At 32.0% G+C, this 25558-nt stretch overlaps 1 protein-coding gene across 3 annotated transcripts in view; it reads right to left on the bottom strand.

The window, feature by feature from the left end:
- The window catches only part of MS3_00003548 (uncharacterized protein), an 85352-nt gene that overhangs the window by 15211 nt on the left and 44583 nt on the right, over positions 1–25558 (bottom strand). For 2 of the 3 annotated variants that reach the window (XM_051211373.1, XM_051211374.1), the window contains exon 6: positions 1478–1602. In XM_051211373.1, coding sequence (XP_051071428.1) covers positions 1478–1602 — 125 coding nt within the window. Of the gene's footprint in view, positions 1–1477; positions 1603–21528; positions 25552–25558 lie in introns of those variants that run through there. The other variant, XM_051211372.1, reaches the window with a different exon arrangement.

Genomic DNA, 25558 nt, shown 5'->3' with positions numbered 1-25558 from the left:
GGTGCCGCATAAAAGCCATAGATTATGTTTGTAGACGTTGAGTGTCATGACTTACTTATGCTTTATCTTTATGCATTTTCTTTGTTTTCACTCCATGCATCTCAGTCTTTGATTTCATTCCATTCTTTTGAATTATAATTTTTATTGTTTAACTTTTCACAAAAATAGACAGTTTTGTGATTTTATGTGATTTTCGTCTTGATTAAAATTATAATTTATGAATTGCTTGTAATCATTCGATACATTTCAGAAAAACGTGTTAAGTAAAATAAAATGAAGTTGTTGGTTTTGGTCATAGTTAACCTGTATACAAACTTGATGTATAAGTTAATTTTTGAGCATATGATACTACTAAGTGGATCATACAAGTTACAGTTTAAATTCGTCTATTCCTATGAGGCTTAAATAAATTGAGTTTATTTGCACTTCGTTTAAGATAGATAATAATCAGCAAGTAAACGAAATTTATTCAGCTTTATATACATAAGTAGCCCACAATAAGTGAAATATTTTATTTTTTTTGTGTAATGAAAAGTTCGATCGCTGATAGAATAAAGCAAATAGCTTGCAACTTTGAATCTCTATTCATTTTCTTTGTGATCAATTAAACATGGGGTGGTAATGTACTATACAATGTGTTAACCGGTAATCTATACTAGCTGAATATAAAATCAACTGATACTAGCTTTGTGAAACTAAGCGAATAAAATAAAACTATCAAACAAAGGAGCAAGCTCCAGCCTGAATGTCATGAATTAATCAGTGATAATTGTATTGTTGCTTCTCCTTTGTTGAGTTAAATTAATCCATTAAACTTCAACTATAGAAATCATTTATTGTACCTCTTGTATCAATAAATTAAATATTTAGGTGTTTGTTTTTTAGTGGTTAAACAGTTTGTAACTAAAATCTATTATTTTAATATATGACAAAAAGAACACAGAATATGAGTGACATAAACAATACTTAGTATACAATTTTTTTGATGATTATTGTTCAAAGTGAAATCTCTAAGTAAATATTTGCAGCTATATTGGAGATCATGATTCTATGACTTCTACATGGTGAAAATGAACGACTAGGCAAGAAACATTTTATATTTTATTCTGAGTTCTAAGACTTTACTAAATTGTTAGAGATCATTTGCAAACACCAAATATCTCAGGAGAACATTATGCGGTGTAGATAAAAACATTTTCGATTCAATCACTATCATATAAATAAATTCAGAAAGGCCATCTAAAAGAATCAAATTAATTTACGTGCGTTGGAGATGTATTACATTAGTAAGAGATATAGGTATCGTACATTGATTGACGACCGTGCAGTGTTGCTTATGGATGTTACATTAGATAAGTTACTGTTCTTGATTACTCATACAGTTCACTGTAAAACTAAATGAAATGATATTGTTCGGACAGACATCATCAATAAGTGTATGAGTAGAACAAACTATGGTTAATAATAGGACACTTACTGGAGCAGCACCTTGTGCGTCTAGTATGTTTAAATTGTATCTTTTTAAACGCGCTGCTTTGAGATCTGAGAGCATTTTCATTTCTGGTGCAGAACGAGCTTCTTCGATATCTTCAGGTGATATACCTAGATAAATGAATCCAGAATATATGTATAAGCATAAGATATTTTAAATCACGTTAGATATTTTCAACCAATTGTGGACAAAACAAGTGCAAATGATATACTTATAAATGAACGACTGTGCAGGAATTATAACCTCTGAAATGTCAACCGAGAGCTAAAAGTTTTAATAAGTTATAAATCAATACGAAAACAAAAATTTCTTGCCACTATTATTTACAGTTGTAAAAACCAATAAAGGTTGTATGCACGTAATGACTTCGGTTAGGTAACTAATGATAGCCAGAGTGAATCAGATGACCATTTCGTCTTGATATACAACGCATCAGTTGTTCATATCCACTACTCAACCAAGTGCATCAGATTAGTTCTTTACAGATCTCCTTTTTCTGCAATGATTGTTTTCAAATAGTCCATTTTATTCAAGTGACCAATAAGACTGATAAAACAACAGTAATTACAGTCTTTCTCGAATAAAAGTTTACCTGCATACCTTTCAGAAATATTTAGATTCTCAATAAAACAATATTAATCAAAACAGACCTTTCGAACTGTTTATCTTTTGCTTCCCCTTACCAGAAACATACTCAAAAAACTGATCTAAAAATGGTTGTTAACATAAGTTGTCATGAATGCCAAGGTTGGACTTGATAGTTTCAAACAAAATGAGCATTGGGTATAAAGTTAATAACAAATATTTTTTCGTATATCTCAATGTGTAGAAAATTTCACGAAACTTCAGAAATTCAACTTTCTACTCATTGGGATATAACAAAAAGTACATTTATTATAATTCATCATCGTTTCATTTTTTTTTCTATCTTAGAAGTACCAACATCAGTTACTGAACGTCTCAGGTGTGGCCAGCAAAAGATATTGATTCACGTAATTTTTAGCTTTGATGACTGTGTTATTGATTCAAACAAGTAACGTTCTACTTCATGTCAAATATATTCAGCAAATCCCATCAAATTATTGCCCACTAATTCTTAAGAAGATTCAAGTTGAGCATCGCCTATGTTAAAATTAAAAATATGACTGTTAGTAAATGAATTCAATCCGTCAGTTGTCTACATAAATGTTGGAAGTCATCAGTAGTATGAATAAATGTATTTATTCCACACTTATAGGAAAGGTGAAGCAAGTAAGGCGCAAATATTCGAACCATTCAGTTCTCTCATAATAATCAGAATAGTTTATTTTAGTAAGATACATTTTATACTGTAAATAAATACACTAAGACAGGTAGACAACAATTCTTTTTAGATATCAGGCTTTAATTTAATTAATTTGTACATTCGCTCTTTATTATTTACAAGCAAACACCACAATTATCATTTAGACCTGCATATCATTAATTTAAAAGATCTGCGAAGGTAAGTATGTTTTTGTTGATACAGTTGAAGATGAAGATAAGTTCTATCTTGATAATTCCTATAGCCCTTTATTAAGTGCTAATCAGGGGATTGTGAGTCGTTTCTTTTTCACTTGTCTGCGGTACATATCTTCAGGTTGGAAAGTCAAGTGATTAGTACACATCTACCGAGTGTGAATTCTTTCATTCATATACAAGAATTTCATTCTAAGTATTTTTGGCCATGATGTACTTCGGACACTTTTAAGTTAAAATATATTCTTTCAGAATATCAGCCATAGTCACATTACCCTTGATGCTGTCTAATGTTTTTATTTGTTTTATAATATCTTTCGTTTTTATTGAAATTTATAAATAGTTAATCACATGCCTAATGAGGCACTATAACACGACCTAGTTGATTTTTTTTTGATACATAAAGGTATCTTAATTCCCACATGAATTTCATTTTTATTTTCCGATAAACACATAGAAATTTATTTACTATTTAAACCGGAAAAATGAAAATATTGCTCCTAATTTGACATTTAATAAAATATTATCAGGCCATCTGTGTTACATTAAACGATTTCTAATTACATTCAAATCAATAAAGCTTGTCGCGTAAATATAGATTATTATTGTTATTATAACATTTGCTTTCTACTGAAAATTGACGAAACTTGGACATGTGGACTACTGGATTGCTATATTAAAAGTGAAATTGTCAACCGTATGTATGGTAGTGAATACGCACAATAGACGAATCCCATTCTGTAACGAATGATGTGTTCAGTTGTTGTTCGTTTTTAAAGTCTATTCAAATGATGTCGATCCATGAGTGTTAATATTATCACTAGCCTCATAAGGTTATAACATCTATAATGAATCATATTCTCTGACACATCAATGAATAACTAACTGTTTGAATAATTAAGCTAACACATGGAATTCTTTGCATTCACATTGTGTCAGGTATAAAAGTTGTTTATTTTGACGTTAATGATTTAAGATTCAACTAACAGAACATAACGGATATTGACCATATTACATCTGTTATATTAGCTTTAATCCTGTTAAGAAACAAATAGTTACTTGACAGTCAGGATGTTCAGTAATGGAGAAGCATCGAACATGTAAAATGATATTAAACATTAATAAAAAATCAACTTGACGTGGAATGCCTGTTTCATATTTTTATGCTAAATACTTGTTATTCATAAAGCCATAGAATAAATGATAACATAACTAGAATGTCACTTAGATCTAAATCACTAAAATTTTCAGGTGTTTCTCAATATTGTAATAGAATAAAGTTAGATTGTTGTGGATGCGGAGGAATAGACCAATAATTATCATGTTAAGTCCAATGGTGTCCTTGGACTTTAAATGGACATTTCCTATTGGTCGATATCTGTTCACTTGTTGAATATTATACAAAATGTTGTTTTCTATTTTATGGTACGATGTGGTGTGCTTGATTGGTATATAAACAGTGTATGTTTGAAATATAATGATTCATATCTCCGAGGCTGTGGCTTGTGTTCTGGACTCAACTGACTGGGCTAGACAGGGAAGCGCAAACCAATCGAGACTCTAGGCCGTCCGTACGTATTTACGTGTCACTGTAATCGATCGGTAAGTACGCTGCTCTCTAATTTTCCAGTCAAGGACACAACAATTAGCACAGGGTAAAAATCGACAGCAACCTAAAGTCATAACAATTGGCGACGGGGTGGAGGAAAATTTTGAACCTTGTAGTTGGACCAGATTCAGGCTAATTGTTTCGACCAATCAGCATCCAGATTGTCATCAGCGTCCTTGAGCAACATTGGTCATCATTCCTACAATTAATTTTCATTGCAGGTGCTAAAAAATGACTACCTTTTCCGATCAATTACAGCTTCTACTTGAGCAACAACAGCAGTGCTTCAAGAATAGCCAGTTAAATTTTTAAGAAAATTTACGCACACTGTTGGTAAATTTTCCATGTTTCGGAGGTGCAACAGAAGTTGGTAAGTTCATTTCTCATCTGCAGACTGAGCTGGAAAACAACTGCAGGACATATGAAGCTGTTTATAAAAGCCTCTGTGAATCCCGGACGACCAGTGATGTAAACGAGACAGTTATTCATGATCCGCCCAGTTGTCCAGAAATGTCAAATTCCGAAACATTCCCTGTCGTGGGTTCAAATCCCACTGTTCCTGAAACGTGTACAGACAGTGATGTACCCAGCTCACAGGAAGATCTCTTATTAAATGCTCATAAATTAATTACAGTACCCTCTCACAAGGAAACAGGAAACGAATCGTGCAGTATACTGAGTCTAGCTGCTCCAAACGGTCCTCATCAGTCAACAACAGAAGATTCTGATGAATCTTATTATCTAGATCCTCTTGTACCAGAAAATGTGTTAGATGCATCAAATGATGATCAGAAATCTAATACAATTTTGATAGATGTTGATTATCTCAGTGATCAACTGTTTACAAATGAGATTTTCAACAAATCCGATGACAATGTTCCAGAAGAATCAAACGTTGATGACCTCATATCAAGCGACATTGATCCCCACTATTTAATCACTTTCAGTGACTTCTCTGTTCAATGTGACAATAATGTTTTAAATAAAGACAAATTAATTTTAACTTGGGAATATGAGGACCCAACATTATTTCGTGGGGAGGATGAACCCAGAAAATTTCAAAATCCGGATATCAACTCCGGATCTTCAAAAAAGGGGAGGTGTTTTGGTTGCGGAGGAATAGACCAATAATTATCATGTTAAGTCCAATGGTGTCCTTGGACTTTAAATGGACATTTCCTATTGGTCGATATCTGTTCACTTGTTGAATATTATACAAAATGTTGTTTTCTATTTTATGGTACGATGTGGTGTGCTTGATTGGTATATAAACAGTGTATGTTTGAAATATAATGATTCATATCTCCGAGGCTGTGGCTTGTGTTCTGGACTCAACTGACTGGGCTAGACAGGGAAGCGCAAACCAATCGAGACTCTAGGCCGTCCGTACGTATTTACGTGTCACTGTAATCGATCGGTAAGTACGCTGCTCTCTAATTTTCCAGTCAAGGACACAACAATTAGCACAGGGTAAAAATCGACAGCAACCTAAAGTCATAACAATTGGCGACGGGGTGGAGGAAAATTTTGAACCTTGTAGTTGGACCAGATTCAGGCTAATTGTTTCGACCAATCAGCATCCAGATTGTCATCAGCGTCCTTGAGCAACATTGGTCATCATTCCTACAATTAATTTTCATTGCAGGTGCTAAAAAATGACTACCTTTTCCGATCAATTACAGCTTCTACTTGAGCAACAACAGCAGTGCTTCAAGAATAGCCAGTTAAATTTTTAAGAAAATTTACGCACACTGTTGGTAAATTTTCCATGTTTCGGAGGTGCAACAGAAGTTGGTAAGTTCATTTCTCATCTGCAGACTGAGCTGGAAAACAACTGCAGGACATATGAAGCTGTTTATAAAAGCCTCTGTGAATCCCGGACGACCAGTGATGTAAACGAGACAGTTATTCATGATCCGCCCAGTTGTCCAGAAATGTCAAATTCCGAAACATTCCCTGTCGTGGGTTCAAATCCCACTGTTCCTGAAACGTGTACAGACAGTGATGTACCCAGCTCACAGGAAGATCTCTTATTAAATGCTCATAAATTAATTACAGTACCCTCTCACAAGGAAACAGGAAACGAATCGTGCAGTATACTGAGTCTAGCTGCTCCAAACGGTCCTCATCAGTCAACAACAGAAGATTCTGATGAATCTTATTATCTAGATCCTCTTGTACCAGAAAATGTGTTAGATGCATCAAATGATGATCAGAAATCTAATACAATTTTGATAGATGTTGATTATCTCAGTGATCAACTGTTTACAAATGAGATTTTCAACAAATCCGATGACAATGTTCCAGAAGAATCAAACGTTGATGACCTCATATCAAGCGACATTGATCCCCACTATTTAATCACTTTCAGTGACTTCTCTGTTCAATGTGACAATAATGTTTTAAATAAAGACAAATTAATTTTAACTTGGGAATATGAGGACCCAACATTATTTCGTGGGGAGGATGAACCCAGAAAATTTCAAAATCCGGATATCAACTCCGGATCTTCAAAAAAGGGAGGTGTTTTGGTTGCGGAGGAATAGACCAATAATTATCATGTTAAGTCCAATGGTGTCCTTGGACTTTAAATGGACATTTCCTATTGGTCGATATCTGTTCACTTGTTGAATATTATACAAAATGTTGTTTTCTATTTTATGGTACGATGTGGTGTGCTTGATTGGTATATAAACAGTGTATGTTTGAAATATAATGATTCATATCTCCGAGGCTGTGGCTTGTGTTCTGGACTCAACTGACTGGGCTAGACAGGGAAGCGCAAACCAATCGAGACTCTAGGCCGTCCGTACGTATTTACGTGTCACTGTAATCGATCGGTAAGTACGCTGCTCTCTAATTTTCCAGTCAAGGACACAACAATTAGCACAGGGTAAAAATCGACAGCAACCTAAAGTCATAACAATTGGCGACGGGGTGGAGGAAAATTTTGAACCTTGTAGTTGGACCAGATTCAGGCTAATTGTTTCGACCAATCAGCATCCAGATTGTCATCAGCGTCCTTGAGCAACATTGGTCATCATTCCTACAATTAATTTTCATTGCAGGTGCTAAAAAATGACTACCTTTTCCGATCAATTACAGCTTCTACTTGAGCAACAACAGCAGTGCTTCAAGAATAGCCAGTTAAATTTTTAAGAAAATTTACGCACACTGTTGGTAAATTTTCCATGTTTCGGAGGTGCAACAGAAGTTGGTAAGTTCATTTCTCATCTGCAGACTGAGCTGGAAAACAACTGCAGGACATATGAAGCTGTTTATAAAAGCCTCTGTGAATCCCGGACGACCAGTGATGTAAACGAGACAGTTATTCATGATCCGCCCAGTTGTCCAGAAATGTCAAATTCCGAAACATTCCCTGTCGTGGGTTCAAATCCCACTGTTCCTGAAACGTGTACAGACAGTGATGTACCCAGCTCACAGGAAGATCTCTTATTAAATGCTCATAAATTAATTACAGTACCCTCTCACAAGGAAACAGGAAACGAATCGTGCAGTATACTGAGTCTAGCTGCTCCAAACGGTCCTCATCAGTCAACAACAGAAGATTCTGATGAATCTTATTATCTAGATCCTCTTGTACCAGAAAATGTGTTAGATGCATCAAATGATGATCAGAAATCTAATACAATTTTGATAGATGTTGATTATCTCAGTGATCAACTGTTTACAAATGAGATTTTCAACAAATCCGATGACAATGTTCCAGAAGAATCAAACGTTGATGACCTCATATCAAGCGACATTGATCCCCACTATTTAATCACTTTCAGTGACTTCTCTGTTCAATGTGACAATAATGTTTTAAATAAAGACAAATTAATTTTAACTTGGGAATATGAGGACCCAACATTATTTCGTGGGGGAGGATGAACCCAGAAAATTTCAAAATCCGGATATCAACTCCGGATCTTCAAAAAAGGGGAGGTGTTTTGGTTGCGGAGGAATAGACCAATAATTATCATGTTAAGTCCAATGGTGTCCTTGGACTTTAAATGGACATTTCCTATTGGTCGATATCTGTTCACTTGTTGAATATTATACAAAATGTTGTTTTCTATTTTATGGTACGATGTGGTGTGCTTGATTGGTATATAAACAGTGTATGTTTGAAATATAATGATTCATATCTCCGAGGCTGTGGCTTGTGTTCTGGACTCAACTGACTGGGCTAGACAGGGAAGCGCAAACCAATCGAGACTCTAGGCCGTCCGTACGTATTTACGTGTCACTGTAATCGATCGGTAAGTACGCTGCTCTCTAATTTTCCAGTCAAGGACACAACAATTAGCACAGGGTAAAAAAACGACCCAACTTAAAGTCATAATATAAATAATAAACAATTAGCAGTCTAATTGCTGATTCATTCATTCTAAATTAGAAACAAACTTAATAGATTTCAAAAATAACAGATTTAAGTATAGATTATCCAGATGATTACCAACTAGTAGCTATTCAGCTAATTAAAACGTTTTTAATTGTTGTTTTTATTGACAAGGACAACTTCACACAAAACTCTATTTTTAAAAATAAAACACTGGATATTTCTTTGGATATCTTCATAGAAATGAAAGAATGTAAGTTTCAAGTTGAATGATAATGTATAGTTTTCTGCATTACAAATTAAACAATGACTTTTATACAGAGGTTTCTTTTAGCAAACCTGCACCAACGAAACAGAACGACAGAATTAATAAAGCATTAATTTACAAACGTAAACTGTATATAAGAGACATGAGGTCTTTATTTTTTTAAGTATTTTTTTAAGATGATACTGCAGTGATGATTTTTCTCAGCCTCAATATGAGAATCATATGAGATTGTCTCGAATACCTCAAATATTTTAAATTTAGGCAGTAAGAATGTTTAAACCTAACCAAAGTTGCTCAGGACAGTCTTAAATTCCGAATCATTATGATTTGAGAGTTTTTCCACCATCGTAATCTGACTTTACTATTAGCTGGATTCAAATATTTGTAGTTCATCAAGTTACGTAAAGCCCATTTTTCCCCTTAACTGATTGTCGTAAATGTGGAAAGTCAGGGGAGTTAATCTATAAGTTATAAAGTGTAGTTTTGCATTATTAATTTCAGATGTCTTACATATTAGAACTTACACTCCCAATGTAATCTTGACCCATTTGTATAAATTTGAATTAGCTTGTAAATCACACTAATACAAGATTAAAGTGGTTGGTAGAAGAAGCTCCTATACTTTCATAAAATGTGAAAAATACGGTGTTTTAAATAACCAAACTTATAAAACCATTTGTCGTCAGTTATATCACTTTGAGTTTGCATTTGTAGACAAAGTTACTCATCATATGTCATGACTATCCATTTATTTATCTAATAAATTCAGCTATTTAAAGAGCTCTTCAGAAGTCTTTGTAACAATTTACAGAGTGGTAGAATAAAATGAAACTTTTCAGAGTTGAACCACCTGAACTATAGTGTCACTGGTAAATTTAATAGAGGGATCAATTTTTATCTATTTGGAAACCAATTTTATTTAATTATAGGGTAAGAACATACATATAATTATGATTATATAATAGTTTTGTCGGCTGGAAAACACGTGATGTTGAAACAGTTTCCAAATGCTGAAGAGTTTCCACATTTTAAGGAGATTAAAGTAGTTTAATTAAAGAAGTAATTGAATTTGAATGGGAATGAAATAAATGTCATAATGAAGAATGACAAAAAGGTATGTTGAACTTCTATCAGATCTATCGAATTGCAAGAAGAGAAGTTTATACGGAGCTTTGAAACACGTTTAACAGGAAGTTTGATGCTTCAGTTCTGAAACTAATAAGAAATGGACATGAAATAACGTTTGGTTCGCAAAGTTTACTGAGTTATCTGAAAGGATATGTATCTAAAGACAATACATGTTGTTCATTGATAAGCAAATCAAACTAAACAGAGAAGAATAAAATAGACATAAATCAAGTCTTACTTTTTCATCAATCAGAATGAGTAGCACAGAAAAACTAGCTACAAGTATTGAATAAATCAAAGTTATTGAATTAGAAATTACTATACATTATATGTAACACATTCTGATGCTTATGTATGAACAAAATGTTTATAAAACTGAAATTTCATTGTAAGAAAAGGGGAATTGTAAAATGATAATCATCAATGTAAAGGAATTCACCATAATGACGTGAATTAATATTGAGAATGGAACTCTGATAAGTTCCTATGAGTACTATCCAAGTACTAAAACTATTTTAATATCATTAAATGATAAAAACCAGTTATTTCGTCCGTAACAAATATTACAAATTTTTAAAAACGCCTGAAAGCAACTATGAAAGTACCGTTTTATAATGATAAACATATATAAGATCAAATGCAGTTACTATGGATCATTATGATCCTTTATTATGCCAGGAATTACATGTTACTTGTCTATAAAACTATTATTAAGTCTTGATATTAGTTTTTGTTTGACTACTTCTTGGTTAATAAACTTTATATATTTCTGCGCATGAATTCACAGGCTTAATGTCAAGATAAATTATTCTACATTGGAGATATATTTCAGGATCAGTCAGTTTTCATAACAACAAGATGCAGTAATAATCCATTATTTAACAAAAGAAATGATGCAAATAAAAATAATTTCATTAGAGTCCAGTGTCTAAGCGTATTCGTCAACTTTACCTATTTTAACTTCATTACACTGAAAACACATACTTCAGTGTTTTCAAAGCAAAATTTATTAGTTAGTATCATCAAGACGTCATAACATGCTTTGTAATTTGCACTGTAAAAACAAATGTTTATCTCGTATTTCTTTATTCTATTGTAAGTTTTTAGCAAAATATTTCATCTTTGACTAAAATTATTCAAGAAATCTCGGTACGAATGCATTACTGTATAAAGTGAATTCCGAATCATTTTAAAACGTTTGATTGATAATAGACTTTGAAACGTTTATTTTTTGAATCATGATATCGCCTCATTCAGAAGGTCTTTAAAAAACCGGCAAAAACTTAATACTCGATATATTCCTACGTAAGTTAAAATATCACTGTGTTCAAATTAGACCTCATTAAGATAACGAAATAAAAAGCTTTTAGTTTGCTGTATAGTACATTTTTCAGTAAAGAGCTAAAAGATATTTCAAATTTTGTAAGGTCAATAGGAACATTATGTGGAAAATTATCTACCTGAATGATAGGAGACATGTGATTTTACCTGAATTTATAACTATCAGAACAAATTATGTTTTACACCTGTCCTATGTTAATAAAATAAAATTGCGCTTTTTCTCAATATCCCCATACATGGTTTTTTATTTTGCCTATTCACTGAAATAGTAATGTTCTTTTATGAATTTAGTACTAGTATATTTTTAACGCCCCAACAGGCTAATGATTATGATTTATTGATAATGTATGTTAGTAAATATGTCGTCTTTTTGAAGATTTAAATCATCAAAAGAAACAGTATATGAAATAAATGTCAAGTGACTTACATAAATGAACATTTGATAACGAAAAAAACTGACTGAATCAAGTCAGTCAATTCAAGGAATTTACGTTAAAAGTATACTACACTGACGTTCTAGAGTAAACAAGTGAGAATCAAAACAGCGCATCATGGATTTTCGAGCAAAATAAAAAAACCATAGTGAAATACGGCTGGTATTGTTTTGTGAACTAGGTTAAAATTGAATACATTTGGTTCTTAAAATGTCTGAAATTTATGAGATAGTGGGGAAGATTTGTAGCTCAAATGGATGATTTTGATGGAGTTTTGTTCTCTGAGCTGGATGGTTTAGTCGTGGAGCTTTTATCGTTCTTCTGAACGACATCATGATGTCTGAGATATATAAAATTATGTATCACGTAACTAAAGTGGTTATACCATGGTCCTTGAGATAATTTACAAGTACCTACTTTTTTCTAAAAGTATTTGACGTGATTCAATTCATAGTCAAGAGTGTTTGCGTAGTTAGATAATGTTTTCCTGCTCTATCTCCTAACTCTGGAACTCATTTTTAAACTTCTTTATTATATAAACGACAGAGTTCAAAGCCCAACTGCACTACAACTGATGTCAGTTGGTGATGGAAACCCTATGCGGTAGTAACCCTAATGCATCATACTAGCCCAACACTTATTGTGAAAAGCTGATCATTTTCCATTACCATTATTAATATTTCAACGTGTAAAAGTTAACTAATCATATTGAAAAACACGACAATAGGCAAGATGTAGGTATATTTATTGCGAGAAGTTACAAAGTATTTACTTGATGCGTATAAGTAGTCTTCAATGATCCATTTGCATCTTCTTGTATGTTTTACAATCTGAACTGTTTTCTCAAGTAACCTCTAAGTGTTCTGTCGATGCTGTGTTTTCGATGAACTGAAACTTTTCACTCTAGCTGACAATTGTTGCAACGTTGATACCATGTTCCACTGCAATATAAAAGCTATTATTACACAGTAATTTTTATTTCTTTGCTTCATAACTAAATACTGCTTCGTGACTGGCTAAAATGTCACTCATAGTCGTCAATTCAGTTTACGTTGACGGAATTTTAATCTTTTAGCTAAAAGGATGAGAGATTTGAACCATTGAACTCGATTTTAGAAGAACAAATCAAGAAAACGATAAAATAACCGATAATCGTCGTGTACCCAGGCAAATAACTTGAACAAACATTTCTGACATATGCAAACATGTGTAACTCAATCTTATTTAGATTTGCCTTTATTTTCAATAAACTATCGAAAATTTCTAGATTGGAGACTAACGAATCTTCTTTTCTTCGTGAAAAAAGTGCGTTTATTAAACTTACAGTTCTAATTTGATTATTTGCTTAAAATGAGTATTCAGTCGTTAATAATGTCGGGTATTTCATTTCATATAAAGTGTGGTTGGCAAAAATTTCAATAAAATTGTTCCGAGAAATGAAAACTTTATTGTAATTTCAATCGTGTTTGAACTCTACAGGATGGTTTGATTTATTTTAATAGAACAATGGTATCGAAGATATATTAATTTTTTTTTAAGTTGAAAGACTTATTTGTATTTGATTGACTTAAATATAGCGCAATAGAAATGGATAAAATTATATCCGTTGATCATCATGAACCGTAGTATATATATATATATATATATATATATATATATATATATATATATATATATATATGTATATATATATGTACTTAAGGTGACGCATGTCAAAAACAGTTTAGAAACAAAAATTGATTATGAGCATAATCTAAAACACCTGATTATTGTTGATAAAAACTGATTGACAAGTTAAATGTACCGCTTCTGATAAGAAAAATTCGGTAAGTAACTGCTTACACAATAACATTTAAAATTAAATAAAACTAGACGTGCAGTCAACTCACTGTACATCCTTTCAGTAAATGTTTAGGGTACGTAAGAACTTTCGGCAGTAACCTGACATTTTAACGATTAAGTTGAAGATACGGTACCGTTATATATAGTCTGGCTGTTTCATGAACTTATGTTCATTGATGAAGTCAATGGACATACTGTGGCAACATTTGTTGTTAAGAGCAGAGGTTTGCTCAACGTGAACCCATCTAAGAGAAATCAGTTGTTAATTAAGAGCTATTTTCTTGTCAATAGTATGAATTTTTATGAAACTCATTATCATTGTAGTATGTACAATTAAAAGATCTTACAGAGATTTGTTTCACTTAATATTAATTTGTGTACTATTGTAATGCGTATAAATAAAACTTAGATACGGAGATGATCTTCCAGAAGTGATTAAGTTAGATTATATTTTAAAAATAGACAATGAGAGTTGAGAGTGCTTACATAGAACAGTAAACTAATGATTACTGTTACAAGTTTAAAGTAAGGTATTTATTATCCAAATTAACTGTAATATTTTAAACACTTATTTTTCTCCTTTTTTTTAAAAGATCCAATCACTAGAAAAAAATATTTGTAAACTTTTCTTGTGTTTTTTTTCTTCAACAAATTAAATAGTACACTCTTCATTAAAACGCAATAATGTCTTACCAATTTGAAAAATAATAATACAACTCTAGAACACATAGGATACTTACAGAATAGAGTGTGAAAACAAATCCATTTATTGATAGCCAAAATTCTAACATTTTTATTATGAATCTTCAGTTGTGTTTCTTTTTTTTCAATGAATAATTTTCAGGAATGCAAGTCATATGATTTTGCTTTATTCTACTTTATGACGCTTACAAATTAAAATATTTCTAGCCTTTCTCAAATTATCTTTAAAACAAAAACATTTAATAATAATAATAACATTTTTTCTAACTCAAGTCTACACTGATTACTCCATAGTGTATGATAAATATTGATATGGATTAAGAATTATGCCCAAATGCAGTTTAACCTGATCTTTCTACAGTTCATCAAATTATTTTAAGGTTAACTAAGGATAAACAATTTTCTCAATTTCATTTTACTGATTTCTAGTCTTAATTTAGTAGTTTATATAACAAAAAGTTTTATTGAATAAGATATATTCTTGATAAAAGACTGAATATAAACTATTATGCACTAGTAATTCAGTGATTGCTTTGCATACCAAAAAGTAACTGCTTCAAATGATCATTTCAGTTATTTGTCAATCTATATAGGATGTTCACTTGTATCAAACAAAAAGTGGTCTTTTTCAAGAATGGATCTAAACAAAATTATTAGTCATAATGTTTCGATTTTAAGTCAGACATGTTCAGGAATTTAGAGTTCTTCGTAGTATATTCAGACAACGTGAACAACTTTTTGTATATATATATATATATATATATATAAAACAGGCTATTATTGATTATATGTACTGACTGTGTGATGAAATTGTTAAATAAAGTATTTTAACCCTGAAAATAAAAACTTGGCTTTTATGTTCACAAAGTACTTTATAACTGAGATATTTCATGTGTATCTTCCCAGTGAACTGAGTAAACATGTTTCCTTAAAAAGAATTATTCTGTAAGCTATAATCGTTGAGCATCAATAATTATTTAGCTTAATGTCAGAATGGTAAAACACAAATACCTTTATATATCGCAAAATGATTAAGGCCAAGAAAAGTGAACCATTAGTTTGTGATTCTATTGCTTAATTGTATCGTAGTTTCTATAGACCTGGAATATATTAGATTCGATTCTCTTAAAAAGTTGAGGATGATCATCAGTGTACAAAAACATGTATCCACTGTTTCTTAGTTTCCAGCGGTTTCTCAAAATACTTTATTCAGGAAGTTTTGTAGCAAATTAAAATTTTGTTCAGAAAGATAGAAGATCACTAAGTATTAATATGATTTCATCATTGAGTGTTCATTTGGATTTCTGAACATTAATATTACTACCCCAAAGCCGTATTAAAGGACACTTTTTACTTTATTAATCAGTTACTCTTGTAATTATTTTTCGTTCTTTATTAATATTTTTACAGAATTTTGAATCATGTTTCTCTGTTTTAGGAATTCTAACGATTTGAAATAATCAATTCTCTTGAAGGTGATTTCATAAACGTTACACTAACTTGGGAGAATTTTGATCATCTTGTTTAAACAAAGTTAAGTTTACGGGCTTCTTAATTTATCTGGTTTATTTTAGTTAAAACACGTTAAACTAATTTTCATAAGATTTTGTTATTTCACTAAATTCAAAAAAGTATATGAAGGTTGAAACGCAAATTAATATTTGAACATTCGATCACAAAGAAATCAACTAAGGAATAGATATATATTTAGCCTCGATCTCTACGTCCGTCTTCATCATCGTTTCCTAATTAAGCTTAAGGAGTATATCATTCATGGAGTGCCTGGTCAATAATCAGATACAATAAATAAAAAAGAATTATAATTTAACTGTTTTTCCATTAGTTAGTGAGCCCTATCTACCAGATTACTTCTCATTAATTTGTTACCATGTTTTTCTTAAAATTCTAATAATCAGTGGCTGCATTGTAATTTATGTACTTGTATGCAGTGGTGAAGATGATGAGTGACGTCAAAGTGAAATTCAAGTCGTAAAGTTGTCTAAACCTAGCAAATTTATTTTACACACGTGGCACTCTTCTTACTAGTATAAAAAGCCGAATTATTTAGGCAGTGTCAACGTCTCCTCACTCATCAACTACTTTCGTAACTGTATCTATCAAAACGTCTCGCCAGAGTTTGATAAATCCTTTAGGTATTTACGTGAAACCAATAATTATGAAAGATAAACTGATCTCAACGATCAATACGGCCGGAAGATGGTCTGTTGCATACTAAAAGAAAGGCTCACAGATCTCCATGTCGACCAATGTTTATTGACTACTCATACAATTAATACAACTTTGGAAACTGGACAGCTTAGCATAGAACTTACCATAGAAGGATCAAGATCAACAGTTAAATTTCGAAAATGATCTGTTGATATTTTCCTTCTACCTCAACTATCTTCCTCTTTAAAGAATTTTCGGCATCAAAATTTACTCAAGTTTACAATCAGTCAAATTGATTCATTTACGTTTTTTATGTTTAATGTTAATTATTTTTATCTAAATTTTTCCTGGACTATGAACTTTAAATCACTTTTACATTTATTTTAAAAAACGCTTACTTTGGCTTTTTAATTAAAATAACTATTAACCAAATGTGTGTTATTTAATGAAACTAGTACATAATTAACAGCTTCTTGAAGTTTATTGCTAACTAGGATCAATTTGATTGAACAAATTTATTTTGAATATACTGACGTTTATTTTAACTACTCGAATTGCTTGTTGTTTTATTTGACCTAACGTTGAAAGAGAACAAAATAAATTAAAACCCCGATCCTGATACTAATTATGAATCATGACTGTAATATATCATTTTACAAATTCATTCGAACTAATACTACACTTTTTTGAGAATAGATCTCTTGTGGTTGGCAGTGGAAGCAAGGGCCTGTGTTTGTTCTGTTTTGGATCGGTCGGCTAAATATATATCAATCCCCTTGTAGAGTTCTGATTGAGGCTCGGACCTAGTACTTGTCGCTCCAAAAACCAAGGCGTTATTCATTGAGCCCAGATAGTTACGATATTTTACAATATCAGCACTTGGATGTTAGTACGTCCAGATGACGAGTCCTCAACAGAACGAAATGCGGGTACAGGATTCCACCGCCAGTCAAGATCCATCTAATCTAAACAAACTTGTGGATAAATCGAAACATCAAATCAATATCCAGAGTACACATAAATATCAACAAACTTAGTCCTAATTTCCAAACTCTTATTATATAGGATAAAATTATAAGTGTTTTTTAAATACCTTGTGACTAATGTTCACGTAAGTATCCATTGAAAAAGGGAAAATATACAGTATCTTTCTTACTAAATGTGAATCATGCTTTCGATTCGTTCATGAATTTATTATATTATTTGGAATACGTGATTTTAATATTGATGACGAACATTTTGTGTGGAATGCTGATAACCTAAGTAAGATATAGTATTTTCATTTCCTTTATGTTAGTTTACTTAGCTTAATTCAAAGAGCTACTTTCTTTATACAAAGGAATTTAATGTAAGGATGGACAAAATAAGCATTTCATGTGGAAAGCGTTGACCAGGATAAAATTATACCTATTAAACAACATGCAAAAATACACAACTAAATCTGTTTTAATACTTTTAGTCAATGATGACCTGAACTATTAAATGATCAGAAAAAAATAATGTATGAACAAATATTCCATCAGTAAAATTATTAATGATCGGTTACAAGGTACTAGAAAACTGACTGCAACAGAAATTTATTATTTATCCCATTTAAAACCTGCTTCTTTCTGTTTTTCACAATGAGTTGAACTAATGGTCTCAAATAAAAGTAAAATAGATGATCCCGCCTAAAATCTGAGACCTAGAACTACTACTAATGTTTTGAGTATATTTGAGGCATGAGAAGTAGAATTCTTACTGACAAAAAAGAAAATAATGAAGAGAGAGAAGGAAATTGAATGCAGTCAAAGTAACAACAGGAATGAACGAATGATAAAGTTTGCAATAGATATTTCAAAAGAACGTTTAGTTGGTAATATTTTCAATGGCTATTGTATGAGGAGTGTCGAAATATTTTATATCTTCTATAAACTCTTATCTAACTCAGTTAATTAAAACAGGCTATATGATCAATTGCATATAGACCATCTTTATACGTTATAGAACAATCTGACTTATCTGCTAGTGCTACATTGCAAGTTTTAAACTGCATTTTTATCCTTAATCAGGCCACATTTAAAAATAGTTTAAGTCAAATGTAGTGATTATAATGCTATATATGCAAGTAAGACATCATGACAACTGAAGGTCATGATGAAGGAACACAAACTTCGCTTGAAGCACATTCCTTAATTTTCAGATGACTTGAAAATCTTGGAAAATGAGCCAACGGTATCATTGCATTCAACGGAGTCGGGCTATACAATTAGTTTTAATGGCATAAAAATCCTTCAAAAAGGGTTTAGTTCCTACGAAAGCAGACTAATAGATAAAGCCCTACACATATGAAAAAGTATGAACAGTATCAATAGGAGAGATGGAGTACAATCAGTTGTCCCATGACAAGTAATAATTAATAAGTAAACATGAACTCTTTATTAAGTTTTACCACCTATTATCCGAAAGAAAACGATTAATTTCAACTGTTCTAATCAGTTGGTTTATCTAAATATATGATGAACAATCAGCTTGGTCAACACAACAACAAATACTTTTATTTGTTTATATAAGAACTTTAATTTAGGTTTGAATAAGTAGCTTCACAGTAGTTGGGCTCTGAGTTAAAAAGGAAAAATAAATTTGTAAAATCTCATACGTACTACAGCGAATTCTTATCTTCAACACTATTGATATGATTGTATGACCTGCTCAATATACAGCTAACCAGAGAATCATGTACTTATTTATATTCGATTATTCTAACATATGATTATATTTCCTTGGGAAAGCTTGGATCAGATTACCAGTAAAGACGTCTGGTTTATTTAAAATTAAATTGTTCAGATTTCACAAATATACTTTCCCCATCAATATTATTTTATTTTGGAAAAAATGTGCCAAATAAATTTCTTTAGAGTTAGCTAAAATCGAGCAACTTTTGTAATTGTGATTAGAATCACTACACATACAATTAAATGCTAAATTTTTAATACAAGAAAATGTAATGAGTGTAAATCAGTCAGTCAGTCAGTAACAACGTAGAACTTCGTACGTACGTACATCAGTTCGAGTTGCCACACCACATTAGCACAGAGATGCAGTGGTCGATTCAAATTCCGTAATGGTAGAAGTAGTAAGAGTATAAGCAGTGATCGGAAACATTAGGGTTTGAAGATGTTATTTAAGGAGTATAATACAGTTAAATAAATTTGGAAAGAAAATAAGGGATATGAAGAATCCACTTGCGTCACTGCAAACGATTTTGAGCCATGTCATTCAGGGTCTCTAACCATCGGTTGCTACCATCTCGCGGTCCCCAACCAGGTAGTCTACACTTACCAACATGGCTTAGTTCACTTGTCAGTGACTTCATGGACTTGTGCCATGTTTTGGTCTGGCCACCCCTAGCTTTCTTCCAACCTACTCCTACACATTATTTTTATTATATTTGCATTTATCCATAAGGACAGTTGTCTACCTATAGGGTTTTGATGGGTGGTTTTCATTTTAACAAAATATAAATTGAAGAAAAATATAATTCTATCGGTTGTACAGTTTATGAACCGACTTTATTTAAATCATTATAATCAGCAGTCAATCACTTCTTACTTTAATAGACAACTTATTATCAGTATGCAAAAATGTTGGATTTGAACACAAAAATACTAAATCCATCAAAATCGGGGCCATCATGACACTGTGACGAAATGATACTATTTAATTCATGATACAATTTCTAAAAATCCCAAAAACAAGAAAAAAATTCTTAACGATATATTTATTTTTATGTTGAACAGCTGTAAGATTTATCAAGTAAAGCCAGTTTAAATTTAAGGGCAGAAATACTTAAGTTTCAATGATTATCGCTTGCATATTTTTCAATTGTTACACAAGCATTTCCATAATCCAGTTAGTCATTACATCTATATGCTATGATGTAAACGAATTAACAATTAATGAACTAGTGTTTGTAATACGTGTTATCCTACTACTGGTCGGAGACTGAAAAAATCTGGGTTTGTTGTTAAATATGATCTCAGTATATTGACTTTTTTGCAATGATGTGATTTATTTATATAAATCTTAAGATAACTAATCACTTCTTTTTTAAGGAAAATCCATACAGTTATGCCATCTATCTTCATTAACATAATTCTAACTTCTGATGACTGTCCTAGATACTTGACTATCGTAATTAGAATAAAAAGAGATAACTTCAAATACGTTAACTTTATATTAGTTCAGTGGTATCCATTTATCTTAGGGCATAGTTATGTTTTCCCAAGATAATGAAAGATTTCATTAGGTTCCGGTCAAGTTGAAACCTAGATCTAAAGAATAAAAAAAACTTCATTGTTCATAACTAATGCCTTAAGCAAAAAGTGAATTGTTTAATGAATAAACGTTTTTCAAAGTGAAGCACAGAGTAAAATGCTTAATTTATCGTAATGTATGAATAAGAAATATGAAAAGAATCTTGTGAAATGTTTGTGAATGTTGATTTATCTTGACCAAATAATAAAATGATCTCTTAGTACCAACATAAATCTGTGTCCTTCAAGTAGTTGACCACCATCAAAAGATATTTTTCTTTAATAAGTAATATATATTTATACATTAAAGATATGTAAAGCCTCAAAATTGAAGAACATTTGAAGGAAAACAATAAATTTCAACCATCTATTCTGGAAGATTTTTATCAAATAACACACAACATTGGGAAAATATAACTGTAAATTTATGTACTTTAAACTATGTATTTCGTGCACAATTACGTTTGTTATGATCACAATCAGCATAAATATAACAAGAATAGTAATAATAGTGAGATTTATGGTTTATTTTTAACTAATATTATCATTTTCGCTTAAGTGAGCTTTAATTCATCGTGAGGTAACTTAGGAATTATCTTTTAAACAACTGTAAGTGAAACTGTGGAAGTAGTTAGTTTTTTAAAAAAAACTCGCGATATGTTTGATCTTTGAGGTACAATAATACGCTCTCTGATAAAAAGTATAGTTATTATTTAATCCTGGTAATATAACGCATATATAGCATTACGATTAACAGTAATATTAAAATGGGTTGTTTTTAAGCTTCTATTTTCGAAGTACGTGGTTACTGATGATATTGAAGACATTATCAAAGCAGCATCTATCATCAGTTGCGAAGTGAATAATTTCTAGAAACAACGTGATTATCCACAACATATCTGATAAAATCGCTCTTAAATAAGTGAGATATTTGATAATGAGGGAAGCTAACCTTCATTATAGTCCATGCTAATGTATTCGCTTTAATGAAAAGCACCAAAAGTTCTCGTGCACTATCTTTCCTAGATTCGATTCACAATTAGCGGTTTGTCATCTGAAGGAATTCGAACGTTTAACCTGTGAACTTAGAAAGTCCAGGAATTCCAATAAAGTCACGGATATAGCCATCAATCAAAGGTCTACTTAAAAGTGTACCTCAAACGAAAATAATAACGTAGAAACTACAGCGAATTCCGTTGTCTCATCAGCTGGACCCATTCGTGCGAATAACATTGCCTTTCAGTCAATACTCTGGTTTATCAATGCAGAATGCTAGGCTGCTACTTAAGTCCGTAGCAACCCCAGATAAAGAATGTATACCCAATGTAAAAATAGATCTTGTGCCTTCTGATCGGATATCTCCCAATATAACGGTTAGAGCATATACCCAAACGTCTTGTCTTGATGTTAAAGCTCTTTGAAACACTGTTAAGATTAAAGAGTCTAAACGTATGAGAAAGTAAATACATAAATACCTGGCTCCAAAACCAATACCAGAAAAATTATAAAGGCTAAACCAAACAAAAATATACTCCCTGACAATGTGTTTGGTCTCACATACAGTGGAGGTGAATATATGGGCATACAGACTAAGACTAGTCGGTTCACCATTGCGTTATCTCAGTCAAACCTACAAACAATAAGTGACTTGTCGAAACCCCACTTTCTAAATCTACGGAAGATACTGACGTTATAAATGGCCATCACAACTTTAATGCAACCAGACCTAATATTAAACAGACTGCAAGAAAACAACGTACCCCATGGCTGCACCCAAAAATTGTATATACTGAGTCTGCAAGATATAGCTTTTCTTATCTCATTCCCGATGGACAAGATGGACTATTAGGTTACGCACCATTAACTCAACCCCAACAAGCAGGTGCCTTTCTCAACTGTCCTTCAAGTCGATTTCAGCAAGTAAGTTCATCTTACCAAAGTAGTGGTTTTTTTGGCTTTTGTAAACCCCTACTCCCTCTTGTACTACAAATTTCTCAAACCATAACCCATACGATCGGACACCCAAACCAAAACACTTTCCAGTAACCTCTAAAATAATATAAAATCAATATAGACGTTTTACACTCCATAATTCCTTTTTTAAACTAATTGCTTATCAATGCACGTTCACGCCTAAATAAAACGTCTACCTCAAGAACTGTAGCCTTACTAAGCAAACCTTTTTTTATACTTGTAATTGAGACATGGTGTTCTCGTACAGTGTCTGATTCGGAATTAAATATTCAGAACTACCGGCTCTATAGTTGTAACTGATATACCAAACGTGGTGGTGGACGTTTTATATATGCTTTGGGTTCCTTAACAACTAATAAACTTGTAGACGGTGTCCTAAGTAGTTTGTCTGAATCCGTTTGGATATCAGTAGACACTCTGGATCATAACATCCTTGTGGGATGTATATACAGAGCTTCTGATAGTTCGGATAATATGGATAATTTTATTAATAATGCAATCATACATGCACCTACTCTAAATGCTAATGAAAAGTTCATAATAGAAAACTTTAGTTATACTGGAATAAACTGGAATGCTGGTGGCGATCAGTCATGTAATAATGAATTATTAGAAATAATTAACATCCGCTTCTAGCCATAGTAGGTTCATCCACCAACAAGGCATGATAATATACTTGATCTAATATTCTAATATTCAAATATTCACCCCATTATCTATACAAGTTTACAATGAGTTTAATATCAGTAGCCATGCAATACCATCTGGTGCTTTCCTTATCTGTAAAGTGGTTTCACGGCAGTTATACAAATAACTATAACCTTTAACTAAGTTAAAGAAAAGCATAGGTTAAAACCACCAATAAGGAGTTTTTAGCACTTAATAATAGCTCGAAAGTACAAAACTTAGTTTTCCAGTTCAATAAACGCGTTAGAGTAACTCGAAATGTAGATATACCATGCATCCTGCATAATGACACATTCATAAACGACTCTAAAACCGTTAGAAACGTTTTTAGTGGTATTTTTGCACATAATAATGAGTTACTAATTGTCATTGGTTCAGAAGTAGTGTATGGAACTAGTAACTCAATAAAATTTATTTCACTTATCTAAAAATTGGTAAAGCTATAAACTCACTTAAGGTCTCAACCACTCGTTGAGTAGAAAGGATTTCTTCTTTTCCCTACAAATATGGTGGATCTGATGACCCTCTATTTCATATAAAGCTGTTTACTCAATCTCTCTTTCTGGAGACAGGTAGTTACCTGTTCTGTTGGAAAACCACATATGTCATATCACTTTTCAAATCTAGAGATAAGACTGATATGAATATTTATCGGCCACTAAATATTACTCCAGTTAACACTAGGATTAAGGAAAAAAATTGTTAGTGACGAACTCTCAAAATATCCACTCACTGAAAACCTTATCAGTTATTCTCAACTTGACTTCATTCGGAATCGATCTTGCATGACTTGTCGCTCTGATTTCTTCAATTTAGTTTTTGCTTAACGTAACTGATGAAATGTTGTCTTAGTCCTATACTTTAACATTTCTGAAGCTTTCGACATGATTAGTCACCAGCTCCTTATAGGCAAACTCTCATATTACGAAGTCAGAAACCTTTTCCTTGCCTGGTTTAATTCTTTCCTTAGTTACTAACACCGAAAAGTTAAAATAACTCCCTGTTGAATGTTGTCCCGGTCAAAAGTGATGTAATACAAGGTTGTGTCTTAAATCCTTTGCCTTCTTTGTTTATAAAAATGTTATTTGCAACTTTTTTCGGTATGGGTAAGCCCTTTCTATATGCAGACGATCTTAAAGTAGTGTATTCATTTTCTCCTTATTATCTGAACAATGAGAAAACTTGCATCAGTAAGGAAAACAACAAAGTAGCCCAAGGATACTCAAAATGAATGTTGTAGCTTAACACGACTCAATGTCGGTGAACATGCTTTGATAATCCTTCACTCAACCTAGATCTTGCCATAAATGGCAAGGTGTTAACCAACCTACATATAGTAGTGGACTTAGAAATCATGTATTCTTACAATCTGTCCTTCTTAGAACAGATCTTGAAACAGACCTCCATGTCTCAAAGTATATTGGGTTGAATGTTTATTCTTAATATTGTTCGTACGAAGGACAAATTAAGGCTGGAATCCGTTCAGAAACGATTTTCACTTCAGATTCTTGGGACTGACTGTACCATTAATTTTAAGTCCAGATGTAGAAAACTTGGAAAAGACCCCATATGGAAGAGGAGACTCAAATTAAATCGAATATTCACTAAACAGCTCATTCGAAGATTAACGGAACCTAATTAACTATAAAACCGAGAAGAGGTGAATTTCAACTTCAGAATAGCACAATGTATGCATAAATATATATAAACAATTAGCTCCTGATAATTTTTTCAGATTTTAATGACAGTTCTATAACTCAAATAATTACTATGTA

Source organism: Schistosoma haematobium, chromosome ZW (assembly GCF_000699445.3).
Source record: "Schistosoma haematobium chromosome ZW, whole genome shotgun sequence".
Classification (NCBI taxonomy): Eukaryota; Metazoa; Platyhelminthes; class Trematoda; order Strigeidida; family Schistosomatidae; genus Schistosoma; species Schistosoma haematobium.
The sequence above is the reverse complement of the archived record's forward strand: the minus strand, read 5'-3'. Positions and strand labels throughout refer to the sequence as shown.